This window comes from Blennius ocellaris (assembly GCF_963422515.1).
Source record: "Blennius ocellaris genome assembly, chromosome: 2".
Classification (NCBI taxonomy): Eukaryota; Metazoa; Chordata; class Actinopteri; order Blenniiformes; family Blenniidae; genus Blennius; species Blennius ocellaris.
The window spans coordinates 2,153,014-2,174,902 of NC_137651.1; the positions used below are offsets into that span (position 1 = coordinate 2,153,014).

A 21,889-nucleotide genomic window follows, 5' to 3' on the forward strand; every position below is an offset into this window, starting at 1 on the left:
TGACACGTGGAACGAATTGATAATAAAGAAATACAATGGAATAGAATAAAACACTTAATTAATTCCAGTGGGAAATGATTTTATGATAAAAATATATATTGAAGATATAAGCCATTATTGACTATTTATTTACATATTTTGTTGAATTATTCGAAATGTTATGTTGTGCTAATAGCGTACGTTTGATTACTTTGCTCCTGAAATGATATTAAAAGTATTTAGGTTTCACTTTATGTAAAAACTACAAGTACCGGCACACTCAGTGACAACGTCACCGGAAATGCGACCTTTGTGTATAAAGCTATTTCCGCCTCCTTTGCGGGTCCTTTCCTGTCTACGGCCTGTCGAAGATGGCGGTGCAGATCTCTAAGAAGAGGAAGGTAAGTCTCTTTCATCCTCTCTTTATGTGCTTAAACAGGCGGGTTCAGATTAAATGGGGGCACGTGGACACGGCTGGTCGTGTGTGGTGCCGGTCCGGGTCCAGTTGGAGGTGTTTCTCCCCCGGCACCGATAGGATTACTTCGGATTCTGCCGGAACGGCTGCGTCCTCATTTGGGGAGCTAGCATGGCTCAGACCGGAGAGGGACCGGGTCGTGGACCGGCCGCGGCTCCGTTAATGTCTGGATAGGTTCGGTCCGTTTTGCGCTGCGGTGTGTTTATATCGGACGATATATTTTTAGTGACACTGAAGTGAGTGGAATGCGTCGTTAGGCGTTTCAGACGAGTCGGCTATGGTCAACTATGGTTTAGCAGCTGCAGTTTTAGCTGCAGTTGCTAAACCATAGCTGACTTCTCTTGGGAGCCAGTTTTTTTAAAAGATTTAATCCTTGTGATTATATGTACTTCAATCAATATTCGTTATAATCGTGTAATGTGTGGTAAGGGTTCAGGATTCATCCCCAGGTCAGTGAGTGGAGGCAGGTTGACAGGACAGTCACGTTGAATCACTTGATTACTGCTCCACATGCATATTGATGTATAAACCCATATACACAACAATTCCAGTGGATTTGAAAAGTTTCACGTTCACTCATAACCATTTGAAAACGGCATCCTCTTGCATGAAAAAGGCCTACAAGTGCTGAAAACGGTGTAGTTTGCATGGCAGGCCATGATTTGGAGATGGTGTTTTAATTTTGTTTTCTTAATTAATCGTGACACTTTGGAGGCCACCATTGTTGTTATTGTCCATCGTCTTGATAATGAGCAGAACTATATAATGTCGCGGTGTGCACCTGACCAATCGCAGCGTCAGCACCGAGGCTGTGCCCACGTTCTTTGAGAAAGTTGTTTCCAACCTTCTAAAATATGTATTCTCGTGGAGACTGAGCATTTTCAGGATATCTCGTCAGTGAGTCAGATGCGTGTTTTTTTGTAAACAGACCTTCGAAATGCGAAAACCGTCTGCACTTGAAAACATCGTGTGAATGAGGCTGTAATTTGACCCGTTTCTTGTCCTGGAGTCCTGGAAGGCTGTTTCCAAAGTATTGGCTGCTGTTTGGATTTCTTTGTCCATCATTGACAGTGGCTAAAGCAGACTCTTCTCTCCCTCCGCAGTTCGTCTCAGACGGTATCTTCAAGGCCGAGCTGAACGAGTTCCTCACTCGTGAGCTTGCCGAGGATGGATACTCTGGTGTGGAGGTGCGCGTGACTCCAACCAGGACGGAGATCATCATCCTGGCCACAAGGTGAGATTCTACTTTCTGAATGACCGTTCTGAATCTTCTTGGACATTTTGCGTTCTTTTCAGCGTGTAATTCATTTTATGGAGAGTTAAAGTAAAATTCCTGTGAAGTTGGGTGTTGCCTCGTTGATGAGATTATTTAAAACCGATGTGTCTGTCTCTGTTTGCAGGACCCAGAATGTTCTGGGAGAGAAGGGCCGTCGGATCAGAGAGCTGACCGCTGTGGTCCAGAAGAGGTTTGGCTTCCCTGAGGGCAGCGTGGAGGTAAAGATACCCAGAGAGAACCCGCTGCTGGTGGGAGGTTTGCTGGTTTTGAATCCCACCACCAGTTCATTTTTTTGTGTTTGGCTGAATCCCGGCAATGTTTATTGAATTGTGTTTGCGATGCACCGATACCAGTGTCTAGTCGGGTACTGCAGAGTATTACGTGAGTCAACATATTGATGAGGGGTAAAGAGGGAAGTCTGTGGTTTGAAGATTCCTTCATATAAATGAAAATGACGAAGGTAAGAGACGATAAATTAAGTCCGACAAAAGAGGAAGAGAAGCATAATTTGTACACCAGCAACTTAATCGGCGGAGACATTTGAACCAGCAGAGTTGGAATACTGTCGCTCGGTAGTTTAACTGCTCAGTGGATCGGGAGGAGTTTACTGAGCCGCTACGCGCTAAAGCAGGGGTCTCAAATTCTATCCTCGAGGGCCGCAGCCCTGCATGTTTGTCTGGCTTTGTGCTGAATGAGGTGATGAACCATCAGGTCATTCAGGGGGTGGAGATGTGGAAAACTTGCAGGGCTGCGGCCCTCGGGGAACTGAGTTTGAGACGCCTGTGCTTAAGTTTCAGGGCTCACACCAGCGATGCTACACGTGATTAAAGTCTGACTTGTACACGGTAACAGCAAGCTCGGTCTCCAGTACTTGGGGTGTGCAGACGGATGCTACATACTGCGCTAGGTGTACTGTGGACTGTAAGGCTGTTGGAGCTCGTAGTACTCAGTATCGGCACGTACCTAAAAGTTAGTACTCATCCTTTAAGTGGTATCGGTGCATCCCTCCACTGTGTGGAACACAAGTTGTGTATTGTAGGTTCCCTCCTGGTATAAAAAAAAAGTGTAGATAGGAGTCACATTTCCCTTCGGTGATGATACGATGACGAGACGGACCAGGACTCGTTCTGACTGTGGGTTTCTGGTCCAGGTCCACGTTCTGTGGTCCTGGTCCAGTCCTCGGATCAGACGGTCCGCGTCGTGAAGACAAAGAGGCATTTGTCTGAGAAGGGTGTCGGGTTGACGTTTCAATCGCCGTCGCCGTGGACTCGATTCCTCCTGACTGAAGCTTTGCATCTCTTCTTTTCTAGTTGTACGCCGAGAAGGTGGCCACTCGCGGTCTGTGCGCCATCGCTCAGGCAGAGTCTCTGCGCTACAAGCTGCTGGGAGGTCTGGCTGTGCGCAGGTGAGCAACACCACAAAAACAAAACGTTTCAGGAAATGGTTCATCACATCTGACTGGGAAAACCCACTGTTTTTGTGTTTGAACTCAAACTAGTTAGTGGAGGACGTGGAAGTACTACAAAGAAAACATTCTCATTGTCTTGTGGAGACCAAAGCAATTTAACTTTGAACAACTGAGTGTTCAAAGGTTTTATTGTTGGAGCTTATCTACACTCAATCTCTACAGTGACATTTTCTCTACTCAGATGATCTGGAAGCCAAAAACTAGTGACGGCCAAATGAAGGGTCAATGACCACTGCCTTTATTTTCTGAAGCCACTAGGTGGCACTGTATGGGGTTGTATTTGTGCCAAAATTCTGAGCGAGTGAGGGGGAAATTTGAGCGCAAAAAATTAATTGTGCAAGCACACTAATAGCATTTTGAGGAAATATTTAAATTGCGCAAAGACAAACTTGAGATTGCGCGCTCAAAAATCATTTCTGCGCTCAGATTCTTCCTCTGCACGCTCAACCGCTCTCGCTCTCGCTCTCTCCCTCCCCAGCAAATGATGGCTCTAATAACAGTCAAGTTCTTAGATCCTTTGGAGGAAGTGTCAGGAACCGGTTGTGGCTGAGCTCATGAAGCCCTGCGGGGGAAAACGTGTTGTAATCCAGGATCATTAGCTTTAGTTTTCCTTATTTCTGTTTTTCCCTCTTCTTCTTCTTCGTTGGTTATGAGGCACTTCCAGAAACCAAAGCAACCAATCAGAGTTCAACGCCCGCCCCAAATTTCTGTGATTGGTGGACAACCGTGTCTGTCACATTTGGGCTTTGCACATTTTGAGCGAGCGCACAGCAGGACTTGAGCGGAGGTGGAGAGATTTGAGTGAGTGAGCGAGAGAGAGAGGTTGAGAGAGAGAGAGAGAGAGGTTGAGCGCGCAGAGGAAGAATCTGAGCGCAGAAATGATTTTTGAGCGCGCAATCTCAAGTTTGTCTTTGCGCAATTTAAATATTTCCTCAAAATGCTGTTCGTGTGCTTGCACAATAAAAAATTTTGCACTCAAATTTTCCCATCGCTCGCTCAGAATTTTGGCACAAAAGTGCACTTCCTTGCCAGTATTTCAGACTCGAGCTTCAAATCGAGTGTAGTCAGAAAATAAAGTGGTTCATGAACCGTCATTGAAGCTTCATCACTACCTAAAATCACCAAAGTTGGATCCCCTGTGAGATCAGTGTTTGTTCAGTTTCAGCTTGAATAACTGAGATCTGTATTTTCTCCCGTCTCTTAAGTACATTCCTCCATACTTGGATGTTTTTCCATCCACACAGTTAAACTACCAACCTCTTGATCGTCTCCAATCAGAAGGTTGCAGGTTTGATTCCCATCTGCCTGCCTATATGCTGAAGTGTCCTTGGGAAAGACGGTGAATTCAGGGCGAGAGAGAGTGGTTGGAGGGCCGGTAGTGCAGCCTGGCTTCCATCAGTCTGCCCCAGAAGCAGCTGTGGCTACATACATAGTTTACCTCCGTCCAGTATGGAGTGAATGAATAATGCAGTGTGAAGTCGGGTGGAATTAGTGGAAACGGTAGTTCATTTATTAAACCAACAAGTGTAAGCATCTTCAGCATGGCAAGTTAGCAGGATCCTCGTTGACGTTGGGTGTGGAGTTTCAGTTCTTTCTGTGATGACACGATGACGAGTCGGAACCGGACTCTGGTTCTGCCGGCCGCCGGTTCAGATCCACGTTCTGTGGTTCTGCTCCGGTTCCTCAGAGCCCCAGAGTCCTTTTCGCTTGAAGACATCGAGGCATTTGTCTGAGAAGGAGCGGGAAACTGAAACATCTTCACAGGTGGTGGGGAACTCGCTGGAGCTGCTCTGACGTCGGCTTGCAGTTGCTGGTGTGTGTTGACGGTTGTCCTTCCCTCAGGGCCTGTTACGGCGTTCTGAGGTTCATCATGGAGAGCGGCGCCAAGGGCTGCGAGGTGGTGGTCTCCGGGAAGCTGAGGGGTCAGAGGGCCAAGTCCATGAAGTTCGTGGACGGTCTGATGATCCACAGCGGAGACCCCGTCAACTACTACGTGGACACAGCGGTGCGCCATGTGCTGCTCAGGCAGGGTGAGTACTGGGGGGGGGGGGGGGGCTGCCGGGGGTGTCTGAGCTCCTGTACTGACGCGTCTCTCGGTGCTTCTCAGGTGTGTTGGGCATCAAGGTGAAGATCATGCTGCCCTGGGACCCCAGCGGTAAGATTGGCCCCAAGAAGCCCCTGCCCGACCACGTCAGCATCGTGGAGCCCAAAGAGGAGACGCTGCCCACCACGCCCATATCTGAGCAGAAGGGCGCCAAGCCCGAGGTGCCCGCCATGCCCCAGGGAGCCCCGGTACCCACCGCATGAGAGGGTGAGCATGAACCTTCGTCAAACACTGGTAAAAAAAAAAAAAAAAAAATCCAGTAAAATAATATAGATTTACAGTTTATTCATGCAAGACTGTTTTAAGTACCCACACATAAATATATGTGCACACTGCATACATAAAGTACCTTTCTATCGAGTTTGATGTAAAAACGTTCTAAATGAGCGTTGATTTACTCGTGTTCAATGTTGTAGTGCAGGTTAAATAGTTTGTTTATTTCGTCACTGGAAACTTAACTCAAAAAACGACGACTGCTTTTATATGATGGCAATTTCAAGTGAACGCACAACGCTTTTGTTGAGTTTTAGAAACCGGTTGACTTGGCAGCGGCCTGAGAAGAACTTTTTGGCTCGGACATTGTATTAACAGGACATTATAACATTATAGAAACCTTTTTGCGAACCTGGAGTGCGAATGGCATCAGTTTAAAAAGATGTCTGGGTGAAGGCAAGACTTTTCTATTACAAAAATGGAAAAATTATGCGTTTTCACTTGAAACAAGGCTTAAAAGTCACCGGTCACCTTCATCTGTAGTTTGACTCCGCCCAGAGGACACTTGCAGAACTACACACTTTAGTTTTTGCATCACAAACACATTTTCTCCCAACTCCAGTCATCTGGATGAAACCAACAAGTTGAGTCGGCTCAACGACACCAAATAACTATTTTAATCTCTTTAAAATGTTTTGTGTTAAATGTTGAATTTTAATCCATTCACACGGTTTGAAGTTTTCTGTTCAGGGCATCCAGATTAATTTGCCTGCTTCAGGTTTTCCTTAGTACGTCCATTTCTTTCATGAAGGACGTAAAAATTCACTGTGAAGACGCCGACTTGTGTCGACCGCTGACCAACAGGTTTAAGTTTCGGTTCTTTCTGTGATGACACGATGACGAGTCGGAACCGGACTCTGGTTCTGCCGGCTGCCGGTTCAGATCCACGTTCTGTGGTTCTGCTCCGGTTCCTCAGGGCCCAGAAGTCCTTTTCTCTTGAAGACATCGAGGCATTTGTCTGAGAAGGAGCAAAGAAACAAAGCTGTTTGGCTTCCGTGTGTTTGTGGTGAAAACATCCCATTAATAAATTCTGAATCGGTTGAGCATTCTGTTAGCGCGCATGCTAACAAGTGCAGCAGCTAGTTGCAGTTCCAGTGCCGACACTAAACTTTAATTTGAACAGCCTTCAGACTGGTTTAACAAGTTGTTGTTGTTTTGTCTCCTTCAGGTTTTCATCTGTTCCACCACATGGAAGAAACACCTTCAGATTTTTGTGTACAAAAAGAATAAAACGTGGAAAATACATTCACTGGTCAGTTTTCTTTAATCTAAATGTGTGCACGAAATCTTTGGTTCGAAGTTTCCAGGCATTAAGAAGTTGATTACCAAAACATTTTTCTAATAACTTCAACACCCATTACAAATGTCCACGTAAACATTCAATCTGTTTACCCTAAAACTGACTTAAAATCTCAAACGCATTCCACAAACTGATAAAAGCTCAAGTTCAGTTTCTTCTCTACAATAATAGAACCCATCTCGCTGTGTGTGATCGGGCAAAAATATCAGGACTTGTTTGTAATGAAATTAGATTTTATTACAATTCTGTGAGTTTAATTTACAAGTTTGGACAAAAAATTGGGACGATTTAGGCCAAAGAACCTTTATGAACATGTTTAAATTTACAGAATATGTGCAATTTTGCCAACGTGCAAAATAAGAAAACTACTGAAGGGTATACAACACTTGACGTTTTCACACGAACAATGAAACTGCAATTTCACATTTAAAATGGGGAAAAATATCTATTGTTAAGAACTTAAGATGGTTTTGTGAAATATGTCAATTTAACAGGGTTTAAGTACCAAAACACTAGCTTTTTTGAAAAGTCAAATAAAAATGCAAACTTAAGTAATGGCTTTTTTCATAAAAATTTTTAGAACATTATCAAAAAAATTAAATATCAATCAACAATGCATGCCAATAAACCAAAGAGCCAACCAACCAAGTTACAGTGGTAAAATAGAATCATGTCCAAAAGGGAGTGGGAAGACGTACAACTTATTAAATCCCATCCTATCTTTATGAATAAACGTTGGCACTATTGGATTGAGGCTAATTATTCAAAATCACGTTTGTGTTTTGTTGTCCGGGGAAAGGTGACTCTGTTTCCACACGATGGACGTGGAGTTCCTTTTCAGGACCAACTCGCCCGTTTCTTTCAGCCGGGCCTCCTCGCTGCACAACCGAGACTCATAGTTCACTATGATTGGTTCATCAGGTGGACGAGACGCTTGCAGTTCCATGCCGCCGCTCAACTTTGAGCTGCAAACAAGTGAAATGCGTTCTACAGACGATTCTATCCTTCATGATGGAACGTCGCGGTGTCGCTCACCCCGAAACAGGGTCGCGTAACGCAACTTCCCACACCAAGTTTGTGATTAAAAAAATAAAAAATAAACTATGGGAGAATGTGCGTACCTGTACGCAAACTTTGAACCTTGAGCAGCACGTTTTGGGGAACCTGGTGGTGCTGATGGAGAATTGAAGCCGGATTCATCTCAGACATTTAATATCTTCAAATATCGGACTTGCAGATCCACGTAGCCGTAAACAGCCAAGCTGCAGTGGTCTAGGTCAGTGTTTTTCAACCACTGTGCCGCGGCACACTGGTGTTTCCGCGAGATCTAGTCAGGTGTGCCGTGGGAAATGATCCAATTTCACATTTTTTTCAAAAAAAAAACATTTACTCTCACAGCCGACAGTGTTGCAGAGTAATCATGTATAAATACTCTTCGCCAATAGATGGCAGCACAGAACTTTGAGACAAGACGTTAGGGTGTGCGGGTGAATTCCAAACTGACAGACGTCAGTGTGGTTCATCTCCACCTCCTGCTACCATCTTGTATCAAAGTACTGTGTCAGTGACAGTGATGGAGAAGTTTTTGAAAAGGAAGAATGTGAACCAGGATCTCAGCTCTTCATCCATCAGGTCCAGGTTTCACACTGAGGGAGTCACAATTTGAAAAAAAGAAACTGGGAAATACTTTTTTCTGTATTTACTTGATTCCTGTTGATAAAACTTTGATGAGAATGACTTTATATTGTTAATAGAGGCTGCAGAGTTTCACATTTTAACATTTTCGGGTGGTGGTGTGCCTCCACATTTCTCCAAAGACAAAAGTGTGTCTTGGCTCAAAAAAGGTTGAAAAACACTGGTGGAGATGTTTCTTCAGTGGATCAGCAGCACCTTGTTCATATGTCAAACTTTCATCTTCAAGCGATCCAGAGTGGGGGATAGAACTGATTGATCATCAACTGTGACAAAGTGTAACAATCAGTCTAGTTTCAGAGTAAGTACATAAATAGTGCCGTGTGTTGCGGCTGCGCCGGCAGGCCATGCGCTCGAGACGCACTGCTGCAATTTAGCATCACCAGTTAACCTCACATGTACGTTTCTGGACTGTGGCAGGCGTGATGGACCCGTCCACACAGTTAAAGCCATTCACTCACCTCACTTCCTTGTTTTGCAGACAGCAGACACTTCCTGCTGTGGCAAAAGACGGGGCAACAGACCCTCATGGCTCATTAGGTCACTTTGTTGTGTTAGCATCTCAGTTTGTTAGGCATTTTTTTGACTTTGCTTTGTTGACCTCTTTTATTGTCAAAGGTACTTAAGTTTGTAAATAAAAACCCTCTTCTAGAAAGACCTGTTTTGATGTGGAAATTCCTTTCAATGTATAATCAGGTAGAAAAAGTGCAAAGACAAGATATTTAATGTTTTATGATTTACTTTAATGAGTTTTGTAAATAAACATTCATTGTGAATGTTGTGCCTGCATGACATTCCAAAACAGTTGTGACAGGGACATGTGGACCACTATTATGGATCATAGTCTCATAATGTTTGTGAACTGAGGACACTAATTCTGGAAGTTTTGTTAGTGAATTAGTGAAATTCTGACTCTCCTTTGGCTCGTCAGACCAGACATCATGTCACAACATCCATTATTTCCTTCAATTATCTGACATGTGGACTCGTCAGACCACACCGGTGACGTGCAGTCAGGGTAGTCAGTGTCTCCCCGAGGCGAGATTGACATGAACCACACGTTCATTCTGCTTATTTGTTTTAATTAGAATATAATTCAGATTTGTTTTTACATCTTCAGCTTACAGTGCCTGCAGGTGTGAAAGTGTTAACATTTGATGCTTTTCATTGCCCAAATGACTCCTGGTACATCAGAGAGGCTGCATTACTGCTGAGTCACTGTGGTGACCACACCCCCTGAGTTACTGTGGTGACCACACCCCCTGAGTTACTCCTATGACCACACCCCCTGAGTTACTGTGATGACCACACCCCCTGAGTCACTGTGGTGACCACACCCCCTGAGTTACTGTGGTGACCACACCCCCTGAGTTACTGTGGTGACCACACCCCCTGAGTCACTGTGGTGACCACACCCCCTGAGTTACTGTGGTGACCACACCCCCTGAGTTACTCCTATGACCACACCCCCTGAGTTACTGTGATGACCACACCCCCTGAGTTACTGTGATGACCACACCCCCTGAGTTACTCCTATGGCCACACCCCCTGAGTTACTGTGATGACCACACCCCCTGAGTTACTCCTATGACCACACCCCCTGAGTTACTGTGATGACCACACCCCCTGAGTTACTGTGATGACCACACCCCCTGAGTTACTCCTATGACCACACCCCCTGAGTTACTGTGATGACCACACACCCTGAGTTACTGTGATGACCACACCCCCTGAATTACTCCTATGACCACACCCCCTGAGTTACTCCTATGGCCACACCCCCTGAGTTACTGCTATGACCACCCCCCCTGAGTTACTGTGATGACCACACCCCCTGAGTTACTGTGATGACCACACCCCCTGAGTTACTGTGATGACCACACCCCCTGAGTTACTGTGATGACCACACCCCCTGAGTTACTCCTATGACCACACCCCCTGAGTTACTGTGATGACCACACCCCCTGAGTTACTCCTATGGCCACACCCCCTGAGTTACTCCTATGACCACACCCCCTGAGTCGCTGTGGTGACCACACCCCCTGAGTTACTCCTATGACCACACCCCCTGAGTCACTGTGGTGACCACACCCCCTGAGTTACTCCTATGACCACACCCCCTGAGTTACTGTGATGACCACACCCCCTGAGTTACTGTGATGACCACACCCCCTGAGTTACTCCTATGACCACACCCCCTGAGTTACTCCTATGGCCACACCCCCTGAGTTACTCCTATGACCACACCCCCTGAGTCACTGTGGTGACCACACCCCCTGAGTTACTCCTATGGCCACACCCCCTGAGTTACTGTGATGACCACACCCCCTGAGTTACTCCTATGACCACACCCCCTGAGTTACTGTGACGACCACACCCCCTGAGTTACTCCTATGACCACACCCCCTGAGTTACTGTGATGACCACACCCCCTGAGTTACTGTGATGACCACACCCCCTGAGTTACTCCTATGACCACACCCCCTGAGTTACTGTGATGACCACACCCCCTGAGTTACTGTGATGACCACACCCCCTGAGTTACTGCTATGACCACACCCCCTGAGTTACTGTGACGACCACACCCCCTGAGTTGCTCCTATGACCACACCCCCTGAGTTACTGTGATGACCACACCCCCTGAGTTACTGTGATGACCACACCCCCTGAGTTACTCCTATGGCCACACCCCCTGAGTTACTGTGATGACCACACACCCTGAGTTACTCCTATGACCACACACCCTGAGTTACTGTGATGACCACACACCCTGAGTTACTCCTATGACCACACCCCCTGAGTTACTCCTATGACCACACCCCCTGAGTTACTGTGATGACCACACCCCCTGAGTTACTGTGATGACCACACCCCCTGAGTTACTCCTATGGCCACACCCCCTGAGTTACTGTGATGACCACACCCCCTGAGTTACTCCTATGACCACACCCCCTGAGTTACTGTGATGACCACACCCCCTGAGTTACTCCTATGGCCACACCCCCTGAGTTACTGCTATGACCATACCCCCTGAGTTACTGCTATGACCACACCCCCTGAGTTACTCCTATGACCACACCCCCTGAGTTACTCCTATGGCCACACCCCCTGAGTTACTCCTATGACCACACCCCCTGAGTTACTCCTATGACCACACCCCCTGAGTTACTCCTATGGCCACACCCCCTGAGTTACTCCTATGGCCACACCCCCTGAGTTACTGCCATGACCACACCCCCTGAGTTACTGCTATGACCACACCCCCTGAGTTACTCCTATGACCACACCCCCTGAGTTACTGCTATGACCACACCCCCTGAGTTACTCCTATGGCCACACCCCCTGAGTTACTGTGATGACCACACCCCCTGAGTTACTCCTATGACCACACCCCCTGAGTTACTCCTATGACCACACCCCCTGAGTTACTGCTATGACCACACCCCCTGAGTTACTCCTATGACCACACCCCCTGAGTTACTGCTATGACCACACCCCCTGAGTTACTCCTATGGCCACACCCCCTGAGTTACTGTGATGACCACACCCCCTGAGTTACTCCTATGACCACACCCCCTGAGTTACTCCTATGACCACACCCCCTGAGTTACTGCTATGGCCACACCCCCTGAGTTACTCCTATGGCCACACCCCCTGAGTTACTGCTATGACCACACCCCCTGAGTTACTCCTATGACCACACCCCCTGAGTTACTCCTATGGCCACACCCCCTGAGTTACTGTGATGACCACACCCCCTGAGTTACTCCTATGGCCACACCCCCTGAGTTACTGCTATGACCACACCCCCTGAGTTACTCCTATGGCCACACCCCCTGAGTTACTGCTATGACCACACCCCCTGAGTTACTCCTATGACCACACCCCCTGAGTTACTGCTATGACCACACCCCCTGAGTTACTCCTATGACCACACCCCCTGAGTTACTCCTATGACCACACCCCCTGAGTTACTCCTATGGCCACACCCCCTGAGTTACTGTGATGACCACACCCCCTGAGTTACTCCTATGGCCACACCCCCTGAGTTACTGCTATGACCACACCCCCTGAGTTACTCCTATGGCCACACCCCCTGAGTTACTGCTATGACCACACCCCCAAAGTTACTCCTATGACCACACCCCCTGAGTTACTGCTATGACCACACCCCCTGAGTTACTCCTATGACCACACCCCCTGAGTTACTCCTATGACCACACCCCCTGAGTTACTCCTATGGCCACACCCCCTGAGTTACTCCTATGACCACACCCCCTGAGTTACTGTGATGACCACACCCCCTGAGTTACTCCTATGGCCACACCCCCTGAGTTACTCCTATGGCCACACCCCCTGAGTTACTCCTATGACCACACCCCCTGAGTTACTCCTATGGCCACACCCCCTGATTTACTCCTATGACCACACCCCCTGAGTTACTCCTATGACCACACCCCCTGAGTTACTGCTATGACCACACCCCCTGAGTTACTCCTATGACCACACCCCCTGAGTTACTGTGATGACCACACCCCCTGAGTTACTCCTATGACCACACCCCCTGAGTTACTGCTATGACCACACCCCCTGAGTTACTCCTATGACCACACCCCCTGAGTTACTGTGATGACCACACCCCCTGAGTTACTGTGATGACCACACCCCCTGAGTTACTCCTATGACCACACCCCCTGAGTTACTCCTATGGCCACACCCCCTGAGTTACTCCTATGGCCACACCCCCTGAGTTACTCCTATGGCCACACCCCCTGAGTTACTGTGATGACCACACCCCCTGAGTTACTGTGATGACCACAACCCCTGAGTTACTCCTATGACCACACCCCCTGAGTTACTGCTATGACCACACCCCCTGAGTTACTCCTATGACCACACCCCCTGAGTTACTGTGATGACCACACCCCCTGAGTTACTGTGATGACCACACCCCCTGAGTTACTCCTATGACCACACCCCCTGAGTTACTCCTATGGCCACACCCCCTGAGTTACTCCTATGACCACACCCCCTGAGTTACTCCTATGGCCACACCCCCTGAGTTACTGTGATGACCACACCCCCTGAGTTACTCCTATGGCCACACCCCCTGAGTTACTCCTATGGCCACACCCCCTGAGTTACTCCTATGGCCACACCCCCTGAGTTACTGTGATGACCACACCCCCTGAGTTACTGTGATGACCACAACCCCTGAGTTACTCCTATGACCACACCCCCTGAGTTACTGCTATGACCACACCCCCTGAGTTACTCCTATGACCACACCCCCTGAGTTACTGTGATGACCACACCCCCTGAGTTACTGTGATGACCACACCCCCTGAGTTACTCCTATGACCACACCCCCTGAGTTACTCCTATGGCCACACCCCCTGAGTTACTCCTATGACCACACCCCCTGAGTTACTCCTATGGCCACACCCCCTGAGTTACTGTGATGACCACACCCCCTGAGTTACTCCTATGGCCACACCCCCTGAGTTACTCCTATGGCCACACCCCCTGAAGGCAGACTGCTGCTCTACCTTTGCAGCTCATGTCCAGTGAATGGAGATGTTTGCACAGTCAGTTTCCCCATATCAACTTATTTACACAAACAGGCAGATCCTTACGCTGCCTTTGGACGTGATATGTTAAACATTGTACACACGTTCACAGTGCATTAGTGACTTGGTACAGAGCTGCTCCAGCCAGTTGGCAGGATAACAGGCAGGATGACAGCGCGAGAGATGATAAAGAAGTTTTCTCAACTTTCTTTTGAGGGAAAACAGCAGATTTTAACAGAAGGGAGACCAACACCCGAGCTACCAGACCTTCACCAAAGGAAAGGTAAGAAAATGTGTACGTACTTTCTACAGTGAATGGTACACAAGGAAAGATTGGCTGCACTGAATCCTTTTCTGCTTTCCATGTCTGGACTAATGCAGGATACTGTGATTAGAACAACTTGGCCTGTGCCATAGCCAAACATGAAAAGTCAGTGGTCCACACACAGAGCCTGATGTCTGAAAACATTTGGCCACAGCAGAATTGACCTGGCTTTAGACGAGCAGCGATGGAAATGACATTGAGCTGCTGCAGCAACCAGTGTCGGGGACACCATGTTTGTCTTGAAGAACCAGCGTGAGTCGTTTTACTCCTTCCATGATCGTTTCCTGTCGCGGTGCGACGCCATGAACTTGATTGACAGGAACAAGTGCTTGCAAATGGAGGCACGATTCCAGAATGTGGGAAAACTTGACTTTCTGGCTTTAGTTGACTATAAATAGTTTGAGGCTCTGTCAGCCCACTTTAATAATGCAACACTGCACAACTTCGCTAAATGTGGCAAGAATTTTGACTTTCACTCCTCCGTGATCCACGTCTTTGTCAAGGACAGGTCTTCATCTTCAAATAAAATAAGTCTAAACGCTGATCACTGCTATTGAATAATTGTTTATGCTTATTTGATGGTATTTTACGATCTTGAATATTACAGACTAACACGTCAGCCAACGACCGTTGAGAGAGGTTCTTATTTTGATAGGCACCAACAGGAACAATGGCAGAACGACATAAAACACAAAACTCTTCTCACTCCTGATTATTATTATGTAACGATCACGGAGCTGATCGCTGCAAAGCATTGGAGTTTTTGGTTCGTCGTGTTTTAGATGCCTTTATTGAGGGTTATATTAGGTTTGTCGTTAGTTAGTTGCTCTAGTTTTAGCTTAATTTAATATTTGTAAGTTGGCAACCAGGAGTGAAAAGGATTTTGTGTGTCATCTAATCCTGCCATGGGGTTCTTGTTTGGTGTACCAATGGTCATGGCACATCACTGGACCACAACACATCTTTTCTCATTTGCATAATTCACCAGAGACGTTGGGATCATTCTGAGCCTGGTTCTGCAAAGGTTTCTTCCTGTCAGAGGGAGTTTTTCCTTTCCACTGCAGCTTCTGCTTGCCCGTGTGCATTTCTTAGGGTTTTTCTCTGTTAAAGTGCCTCAGGTCGACTGCTCTGTAAATAAAGTTGAATTTAATAAACTTCAATTTGTTGAACTATTTTCCAAAGTGTTCACCAGCCCATGTAGCATCATTGATACCATGATGTGGGTTTTCAATACTGTTCTTGATATCCTACTGCCTGAGGGGTCAAAGGTCACAGTCAGTCAGTGTTGTTTCCAGCCATGACCCTTACTTTTAAAAAGATTACTGTTCAGCCAAGATTGCATGTACTGTATTTGTACGTGCTATTGACAGTTATTTGTAAAGTAATGTAATGTTTTAATACTGTCTGCACCTGCCCGGGGACTGCAGATGGAAATTAGCATGAGCAAAATCTGGTACGGAGCATCTTTTTGTAAGATCAATGTATTTTGTACATTGTCTCTGTCAAATAAAATCAGAATCAAATCAATTTTTTGGGAGATTTGTCTGAATCCTTTAATGATACCTGGTTGTAGATGCTGAAATGAAATTTTAAAAAATAAAATAAAAATAAACATTGAGCCAATACATAACAAAACGCTGCACATTGTTTGAAAAAGGAGTGGGAAGAAGTACAAAAGTTTTTTTTTTTTATTTCCCAGCCCTTATTACCTATATATGTTTAAGATTGTCAAACAAATGTAAATACTGGAAAAGGATATCCAAAGTAAAGACAAAATGTGGGTTATAAATGAAAACACAAAACTTTCATTCCGGTCTAGACTCTCCCGGCCCCAGGATGAATTGATGGTCTTTGTCAATTGGACGGACGAACAACCTCATTCTCCTGGACTTGGTAGTTTTATTTTGACAGTCACCAAAGCAATCCAAATTGGTCGTCTGTCCACTAGCATGTTCTCCCATTGTTAGCGTTTCGAGCGGATTATTCTCTGCTGTGCGTGTCGATTCATTACAAAAACAAATAGCACCTACAAGTGGCCCAACGTGAAAACAACATTGTTCTGTTTCTGCTCTTGCCGTGTAAACGCAAAAACACTGAGGCATGCAGGCAGCAGTACAGGAGAAGACAAGAATAGTCTGGGCTACAACCTCTGTCAACGTGAGAACAAGACGTACACAGACCAAGACCGCCAGCAGCCACTGAAGGAGTGTCAAACTATTGAGTGCTCGGCATTCTTCTCCAACTTGAAAGACATGACAATTAAAGTCATCGGAGGCATTTCTTTGATAGATCAATCATATCTAGTAGAAGCCGGGTGAACTGGTAATACAACTATGTCTTTTATGTCGGGGAGGACGGATGATGAGCTGTTTGATCGACGCCTGTGAGACTCAGCTGAGGATGAGACACGTCTCATCAGGGGTACGACTGGACAGAGGAGGACAAGGTGGAGAGGCTCGGAAAGAGACATCCGGACAGGTTACCTGTCCATCACAGAGGAGATCAAATAATTCAATTCGATCAAACAAACAAACGGAACTTCTTGCTTGAAGTGCTTCTATTTTTCTTTTTCCTCCTCGTCTAGTCTTTAGACTGCTTTTTCTGGCGGAGAGAGACATTCCACATGGGCGCTGCTTTTTTTGTGTGTGTGTGTGTGTGTGTGTGTGGACAAAATCATTAGACATAATCAGTGCAGGTAAAGGTAGAGAGGGGAGGAGTGTACAGAGGAGGGAAGGTCAAACATCATATAGGAATCCCGCCTGGGAACAGCCACAGATCTGTACCTGAAGCCTCCGCGACGATGTTCCCACTGAACTTTGTGATCCCGTGAGTCTGCTTTCTGCCTATGTGTCGAGGACATTCCGAGGAGCTTTGTCGGGAAGCATTTGTGCAGGAATCTTTGTTGGATAGACTTTACTTTTTTGTGCTGTCTTGAAATGATGATTTAATAATCTTCTGACACAATTATCAGCATGTTTCTCTCTTCTGTCTTTAAATGATTCTTTCTGGCTCTGGATTAAAGCGGTGCAGAAGAAAGACGGATGAGTTATGACGTTTAGCTGGATACTTGATTGTTCTTTAAGTTAACATGATGAACAATGATCACAAATGTCATTTACCACATTTATCTCTCATTTTGACACAGAACTCAATTAGAGTTCAATTAGAATAATGAAGACGGAGTGTACGGAGACAGAAACACAGTCAAAACCTTCTGCTGCTGTATTGTCATCACTATGTGAATTCAAGCGCTGTTTAGAGTCACAATCTATTGATGTTTTTGATTTATGGGCGTTTTAAATTCACTCTGATGATTCACAAGACTGTAGTAAAATAATGTTCAGGGGAATTTCGCCGATGTTAAATGATATATCAGATATGTCACCTCGGTCAAAAGTTAAAGAAACTAATTCTTTAAAAGATTGAAACAAACAGAAAAACAATTCCATCCAATGTTTCAGGTTCAAATCCAGCCGATTACAATTTACTCTGTAACATGAAATGAATAACACTGCAACCCTTTGTGTGTGTGTGTGTGTGTGTGTGTGTGTGTGTGTGTGTGTGTGTGTGTGTGTGTAGCCGCAGGAGGGGTGCTGTGTTGATCGCTAGCGTTCTGTTCGCCGTTGGCTTCATTGTTGAGGTGTTCTTCTTGAGGTAAAGTCACATTCCAATTTGTCAATGTTCACATACACATACATGCACACAAACAAAGAGCCTATTATACTCTTCTATTCTTACATTGAGGAGTATAATAGACGACCAGAGTTGTCTGGTATTTGGACTTTGGTGATTAGAACAGACTTGTAAAAAGACAAATCTTCCGTTGCTCAATAAAAGTATTAAAATATCTTGAAGGCTGCTGTGGAAGAGGTGGGTGCATCTCGCTCTCTCTTCAAACGCTTTAAAATGCCAATGTAGTAATTGCAGTTTTTGATCTTCTCCAGAGAGCACAGGTTCAGTGTCAACAAGGAGCAAACAGTCCATATTGCAGAAAAGGCCCTTAAGGTGAAGGGCCAGAGGGTTCCGGTGCGAGTGAAGCCCAAGTCAGGCGGCGTGAAAGATCAGAGCCAGATGCAGTCCCCAAGGGGAAGTAGGACCTCGATGGACTCGGCGCTACTGGACAATCCCGACACAGAACACTGCCAGCGGAAGTCGCATATCGTTTTCCTCAACACGCACCAAACAGAGGGCTCCAAAATCCAGAACATCCTCTACCGCTACGGGGAAAACAGAGGCCTGACCTTCGCCCTTCCAAAGAACAGGGACACCAGGTTCTCCTATCCAGAGTATTTCAAAGCACAGTTTGTGGAAGGAGTCAATGGTGACAGTGCGACTAAGTTTCACATCTTGTGCAATGACATGAGGTTCAGAAAGTCTGAGGTGAGTTTGTGAAGGAATCCACTCTGGTCATGCAGTTGATGTCAAATTAGAAGAGCTGGAGAAACTTCATTGCTCTCTGAGGCAACGAATGCGAGTGTGTCCACAAAACTCTCTCCATCTTTAAGGGTCTGTTTACGTGACACTGGTGTTCCCATCCAGTGCATCCGTGAAGTTTTTATACCGACACCCAAGGTGGAAAGATTCTTTCACACTTGCGATTCTCTCCTGCAGAGAGCCCCCGCTGATAAAAAAAAAAAAAAAATTCCTTCTGCTCACGTGTAACATGGTCTATGTGACGTGTCATTCCACTTGTTATGATTTGGTTTCATGTATTATTTAGGTGGCACTTATAGCGCCTCCCTCGGCATTGTCAGTTCACGAGGGACGTGCACTAGCGAGCCGTGACCCTGACCGGCGAACGTTCTGTTCATGTTTATATCCAGATATCACAGCGACTACCGCAGCCTCCCGTCTTCATTCTACAGACAAACACAACGCAGAGTCGAGGGTTTGTTTGAGCCAGCCAGCCAGCCACCACCAGTGAAGTGTGGTTGTGCATGGTTAAGCATGCGCCTGTAAACAAATATGGCGGCCCCCATAGTGGTTTGTCTCGCCGTCCGTCTTCTATAGTTTTATTGTCCATATTGGTAGTTTAATAGTTGAGACTTTCCCCTGATAGCATCTGATTCATCATCAGTCCATACGAGTCTTAAGAATCTGGGTATCATCCTCGACAGCACTCTATCCTTTCACGCTTATTATTATTACTATTTATTATACATATGTCAGGTTCCCTCAGTTATGTTCACATTTATAGCATATTGTTCTCTGCACACATCTGTGTAGTTTCATCACAAAAACAAGCAAAACAGCGCCCCCCCGTGGCTCGGCATACTAACTACATTGATGTTGGTGTGTCTGCTGCTGCAGTGTAAACCTCGTAACGTCTGAGAAATCACACATGTTTTCTATCATTGGGTAAAATTGCTCAATGTTTTTGAAGTACATGTATATATGCGAACATTTTTCCTGAACAATTTTTGATGTTTTTTTATTTCTTATTATTTAATTTTGCAGGTGGCCAAAGTGATGCCTGAAGACACCTTTTACTTTTCAATTCTGAGACATCCTGTGCTTCTGGTGCAGTCAGCGTTCATGTTCTTAAAGGCCAGTGCAATATTCCCCGGCAACCACGTCCTGGACAGCTTGGTGGAGGACAGCTTGACAAATCCCATGTCACCAAACAAGAGCGCCTTCAACAACCTCGCTTTTGACTTCGGTTTCGACAACTTGGTTACAACTGAAGCTAAAAACCAGGAGAATAAAGCCGCCAAAGTCATCGCAAACATGGAAAAAGACTTCCACCTTCTTCTCATCAACGAATACTTTGACGAGTCCCTCGTCCTGCTCAAGCACACCCTCTGCTGGTCTCTGGAGGACGTGGCTACCTTCATGCGCCGCAATGCTCACCAACGCCCTTTGTCTCTTTTACCAGACACTGTAGAGGACATCAAGACGTACAAAGCTTTGGACTGGAAGATCTACCGGCACTTCAACGCCACCTTCTGGCACAAAGTGGAAAGTGTGGTTGGGATGAAGGAGATGAAGAGGGAGGTGTCTGAGCTCAGACAGCTGCAGGCCAAGCTGACTCACTCCTGCCTCGCTGGTGTTGTGGCGCCGTACCATAACAACAACTTTGGTGTAGGAAAGCTCAGTCTGGGCTTTAACCTGAACACAACGGTAAAACCTGAAATCAAGCGCAAATGTCAAAAATGTGTTACTCCGGTGCTGCAGTACACATACAATCTGTACAATAAGCAGTTTTCGAAGAAGGCTGCTAAACTGTAACGAGAAAAGTTGACGGGACTGCCAACTGCTGACTTGCTTTGTAGGGAAACAACTGTCCTAGAATGACTGTTCTGTCTTCACCGTTTTGTTTTCTGCTGTTTTATTACCTCACTTTCATATTGCGATCAACCTTTGGTCCACGTCACCGTGACCACCTCACATTTTGGATTTTATTTTGGGAGCTCTTGTCTGTGGTTTTTCACTGTGTGTTCTTCCTCATAGCTTAGTGTGGTTTCTTTTGTATGGTTCATTCATTGACGTCTTGAACAATTGGGTTCAGTGATTTCCTTATGTTTGTCTTTTTATATTCTCTTTTTTAGTGCAAATTTAGTATATTTGTTTTGCATCTTTGTATTTTTGTCGCATTCTCTATTGCTGGGTCAGTTTTTTCTTGTGTGTGTGTGTGTCGGGCAGGAGCTGTGAGCTCCCGGCGCATGGCAGCCGGTTCCCCTGGTGGTGCAGTCAAGTGCACTCTGGGTATCCGAGGTGCAGTGTGCCATGTGCTGCTTAAATAGAGCCCCCTTTTTCCTGCTGGCTTCCTCAGTAAGCCCCAGTGCGTTCTCTGTATAGTTAGGGTTTTAAGTGGGTTTGTACCAGCAATAGCAAAATCCATGTTTACTGTATGGCCTTTTTAAAGGAGTCATATTATGTAAATTGACTTTCTAATAGTTTCACAACAGTAATGCGTGAGACCACACCTGGACCGACGCCCCAGAAGTGAAGCAAGTGTGTCCTCTCTCTCCCCGGCTTGTTCCAGGTTTTAAAAAGTGTGTTGCTCCAGCCAGCCAATCAGAAATCAAACCCTATATCGTGTCATCCGGGGTTTAGCCAATCACAATCAAGGTAGGCTCCTCCCCTTTGACTCCTCCCACAATTAGGCAGCTCTGCTCTGCTTCTTCCCATAGATGGGCCTGTGTGGGCGGAGCCAGTCCAGCTCACACAGACACAGCAGAACTTGCAGCAAATGAGACATTGTGCTGTAAAGCTGTATAACATGACCCCATAATGGATCTTTTTAAATTTTTGAAATAAAGTTGTCAGATGTTGTCAGTTGTGTACAAAACTACATGACCTTTTTATTATCTATTTGGTGTACCAAAACAATTTCCTGAGACGAAATTCTCCAGGTCTTGTTCTTTGCTCTTTCTTACTTACATACATACCTACATACATACATACAGGGGAGTATTTGGGTAAAA

The 21,889-nt window shown here is 46.0% G+C and overlaps 2 protein-coding genes across 2 annotated transcripts; both read left to right on the plus strand.

The window, feature by feature from the left end:
- The first annotated feature begins 327 nt into the window (after window positions 1–327).
- Window positions 328–6,820, plus strand: rps3 (ribosomal protein S3). The gene is made up of 7 exons (XM_080511468.1): window positions 328–380; window positions 1,558–1,688; window positions 1,855–1,948; window positions 3,041–3,135; window positions 5,041–5,228; window positions 5,306–5,509; window positions 6,744–6,820. Exons 1-6 carry the CDS (start codon window positions 351–353, stop codon window positions 5,503–5,505), a joined length of 738 nt encoding a protein of 245 aa, XP_080367594.1. The 5' UTR covers window positions 328–350; the 3' UTR covers window positions 5,506–5,509; window positions 6,744–6,820.
- A 10,351-nt stretch (window positions 6,821–17,171) lies between these two features.
- Window positions 17,172–21,687, plus strand: LOC308136517 (galactose-3-O-sulfotransferase 2-like). Its single transcript, XM_080504861.1, has 4 exons — window positions 17,172–17,288; window positions 18,042–18,116; window positions 18,407–18,842; window positions 19,920–21,687. The coding sequence occupies exons 1-4, from the start codon at window positions 17,263–17,265 to the stop codon at window positions 20,688–20,690; spliced, it is 1,308 nt and encodes a 435-aa protein (XP_080360987.1). The 5' UTR covers window positions 17,172–17,262; the 3' UTR covers window positions 20,691–21,687.
- Window positions 21,688–21,889: the final 202 nt, after the last annotated feature.

Bases quoted from the DNA above. Each gene is read 5' to 3' on its own strand.
- rps3 (XM_080511468.1), top strand. From the start codon at position 351: ATGGCGGTGCAGATCTCTAAGAAGAGGAAG. The intron at 1,689-1,854 runs GTGAGATTCTAC...CTCTGTTTGCAG, and splicing joins ATCATCATCCTGGCCACAAG to GACCCAGAATGTTCTGGGAG. The intron at 5,229-5,305 runs GTGAGTACTGGG...GGTGCTTCTCAG, and splicing joins CCATGTGCTGCTCAGGCAGG to GTGTGTTGGGCATCAAGGTG.
- LOC308136517 (XM_080504861.1), top strand. From the start codon at position 17,263: ATGTTCCCACTGAACTTTGTGATCCC. The intron at 17,289-18,041 runs GTGAGTCTGCTT...GTGTGTGTGTAG, and splicing joins CCACTGAACTTTGTGATCCC to CCGCAGGAGGGGTGCTGTGT. The intron at 18,843-19,919 runs GTGAGTTTGTGA...TTAATTTTGCAG, and splicing joins TGAGGTTCAGAAAGTCTGAG to GTGGCCAAAGTGATGCCTGA.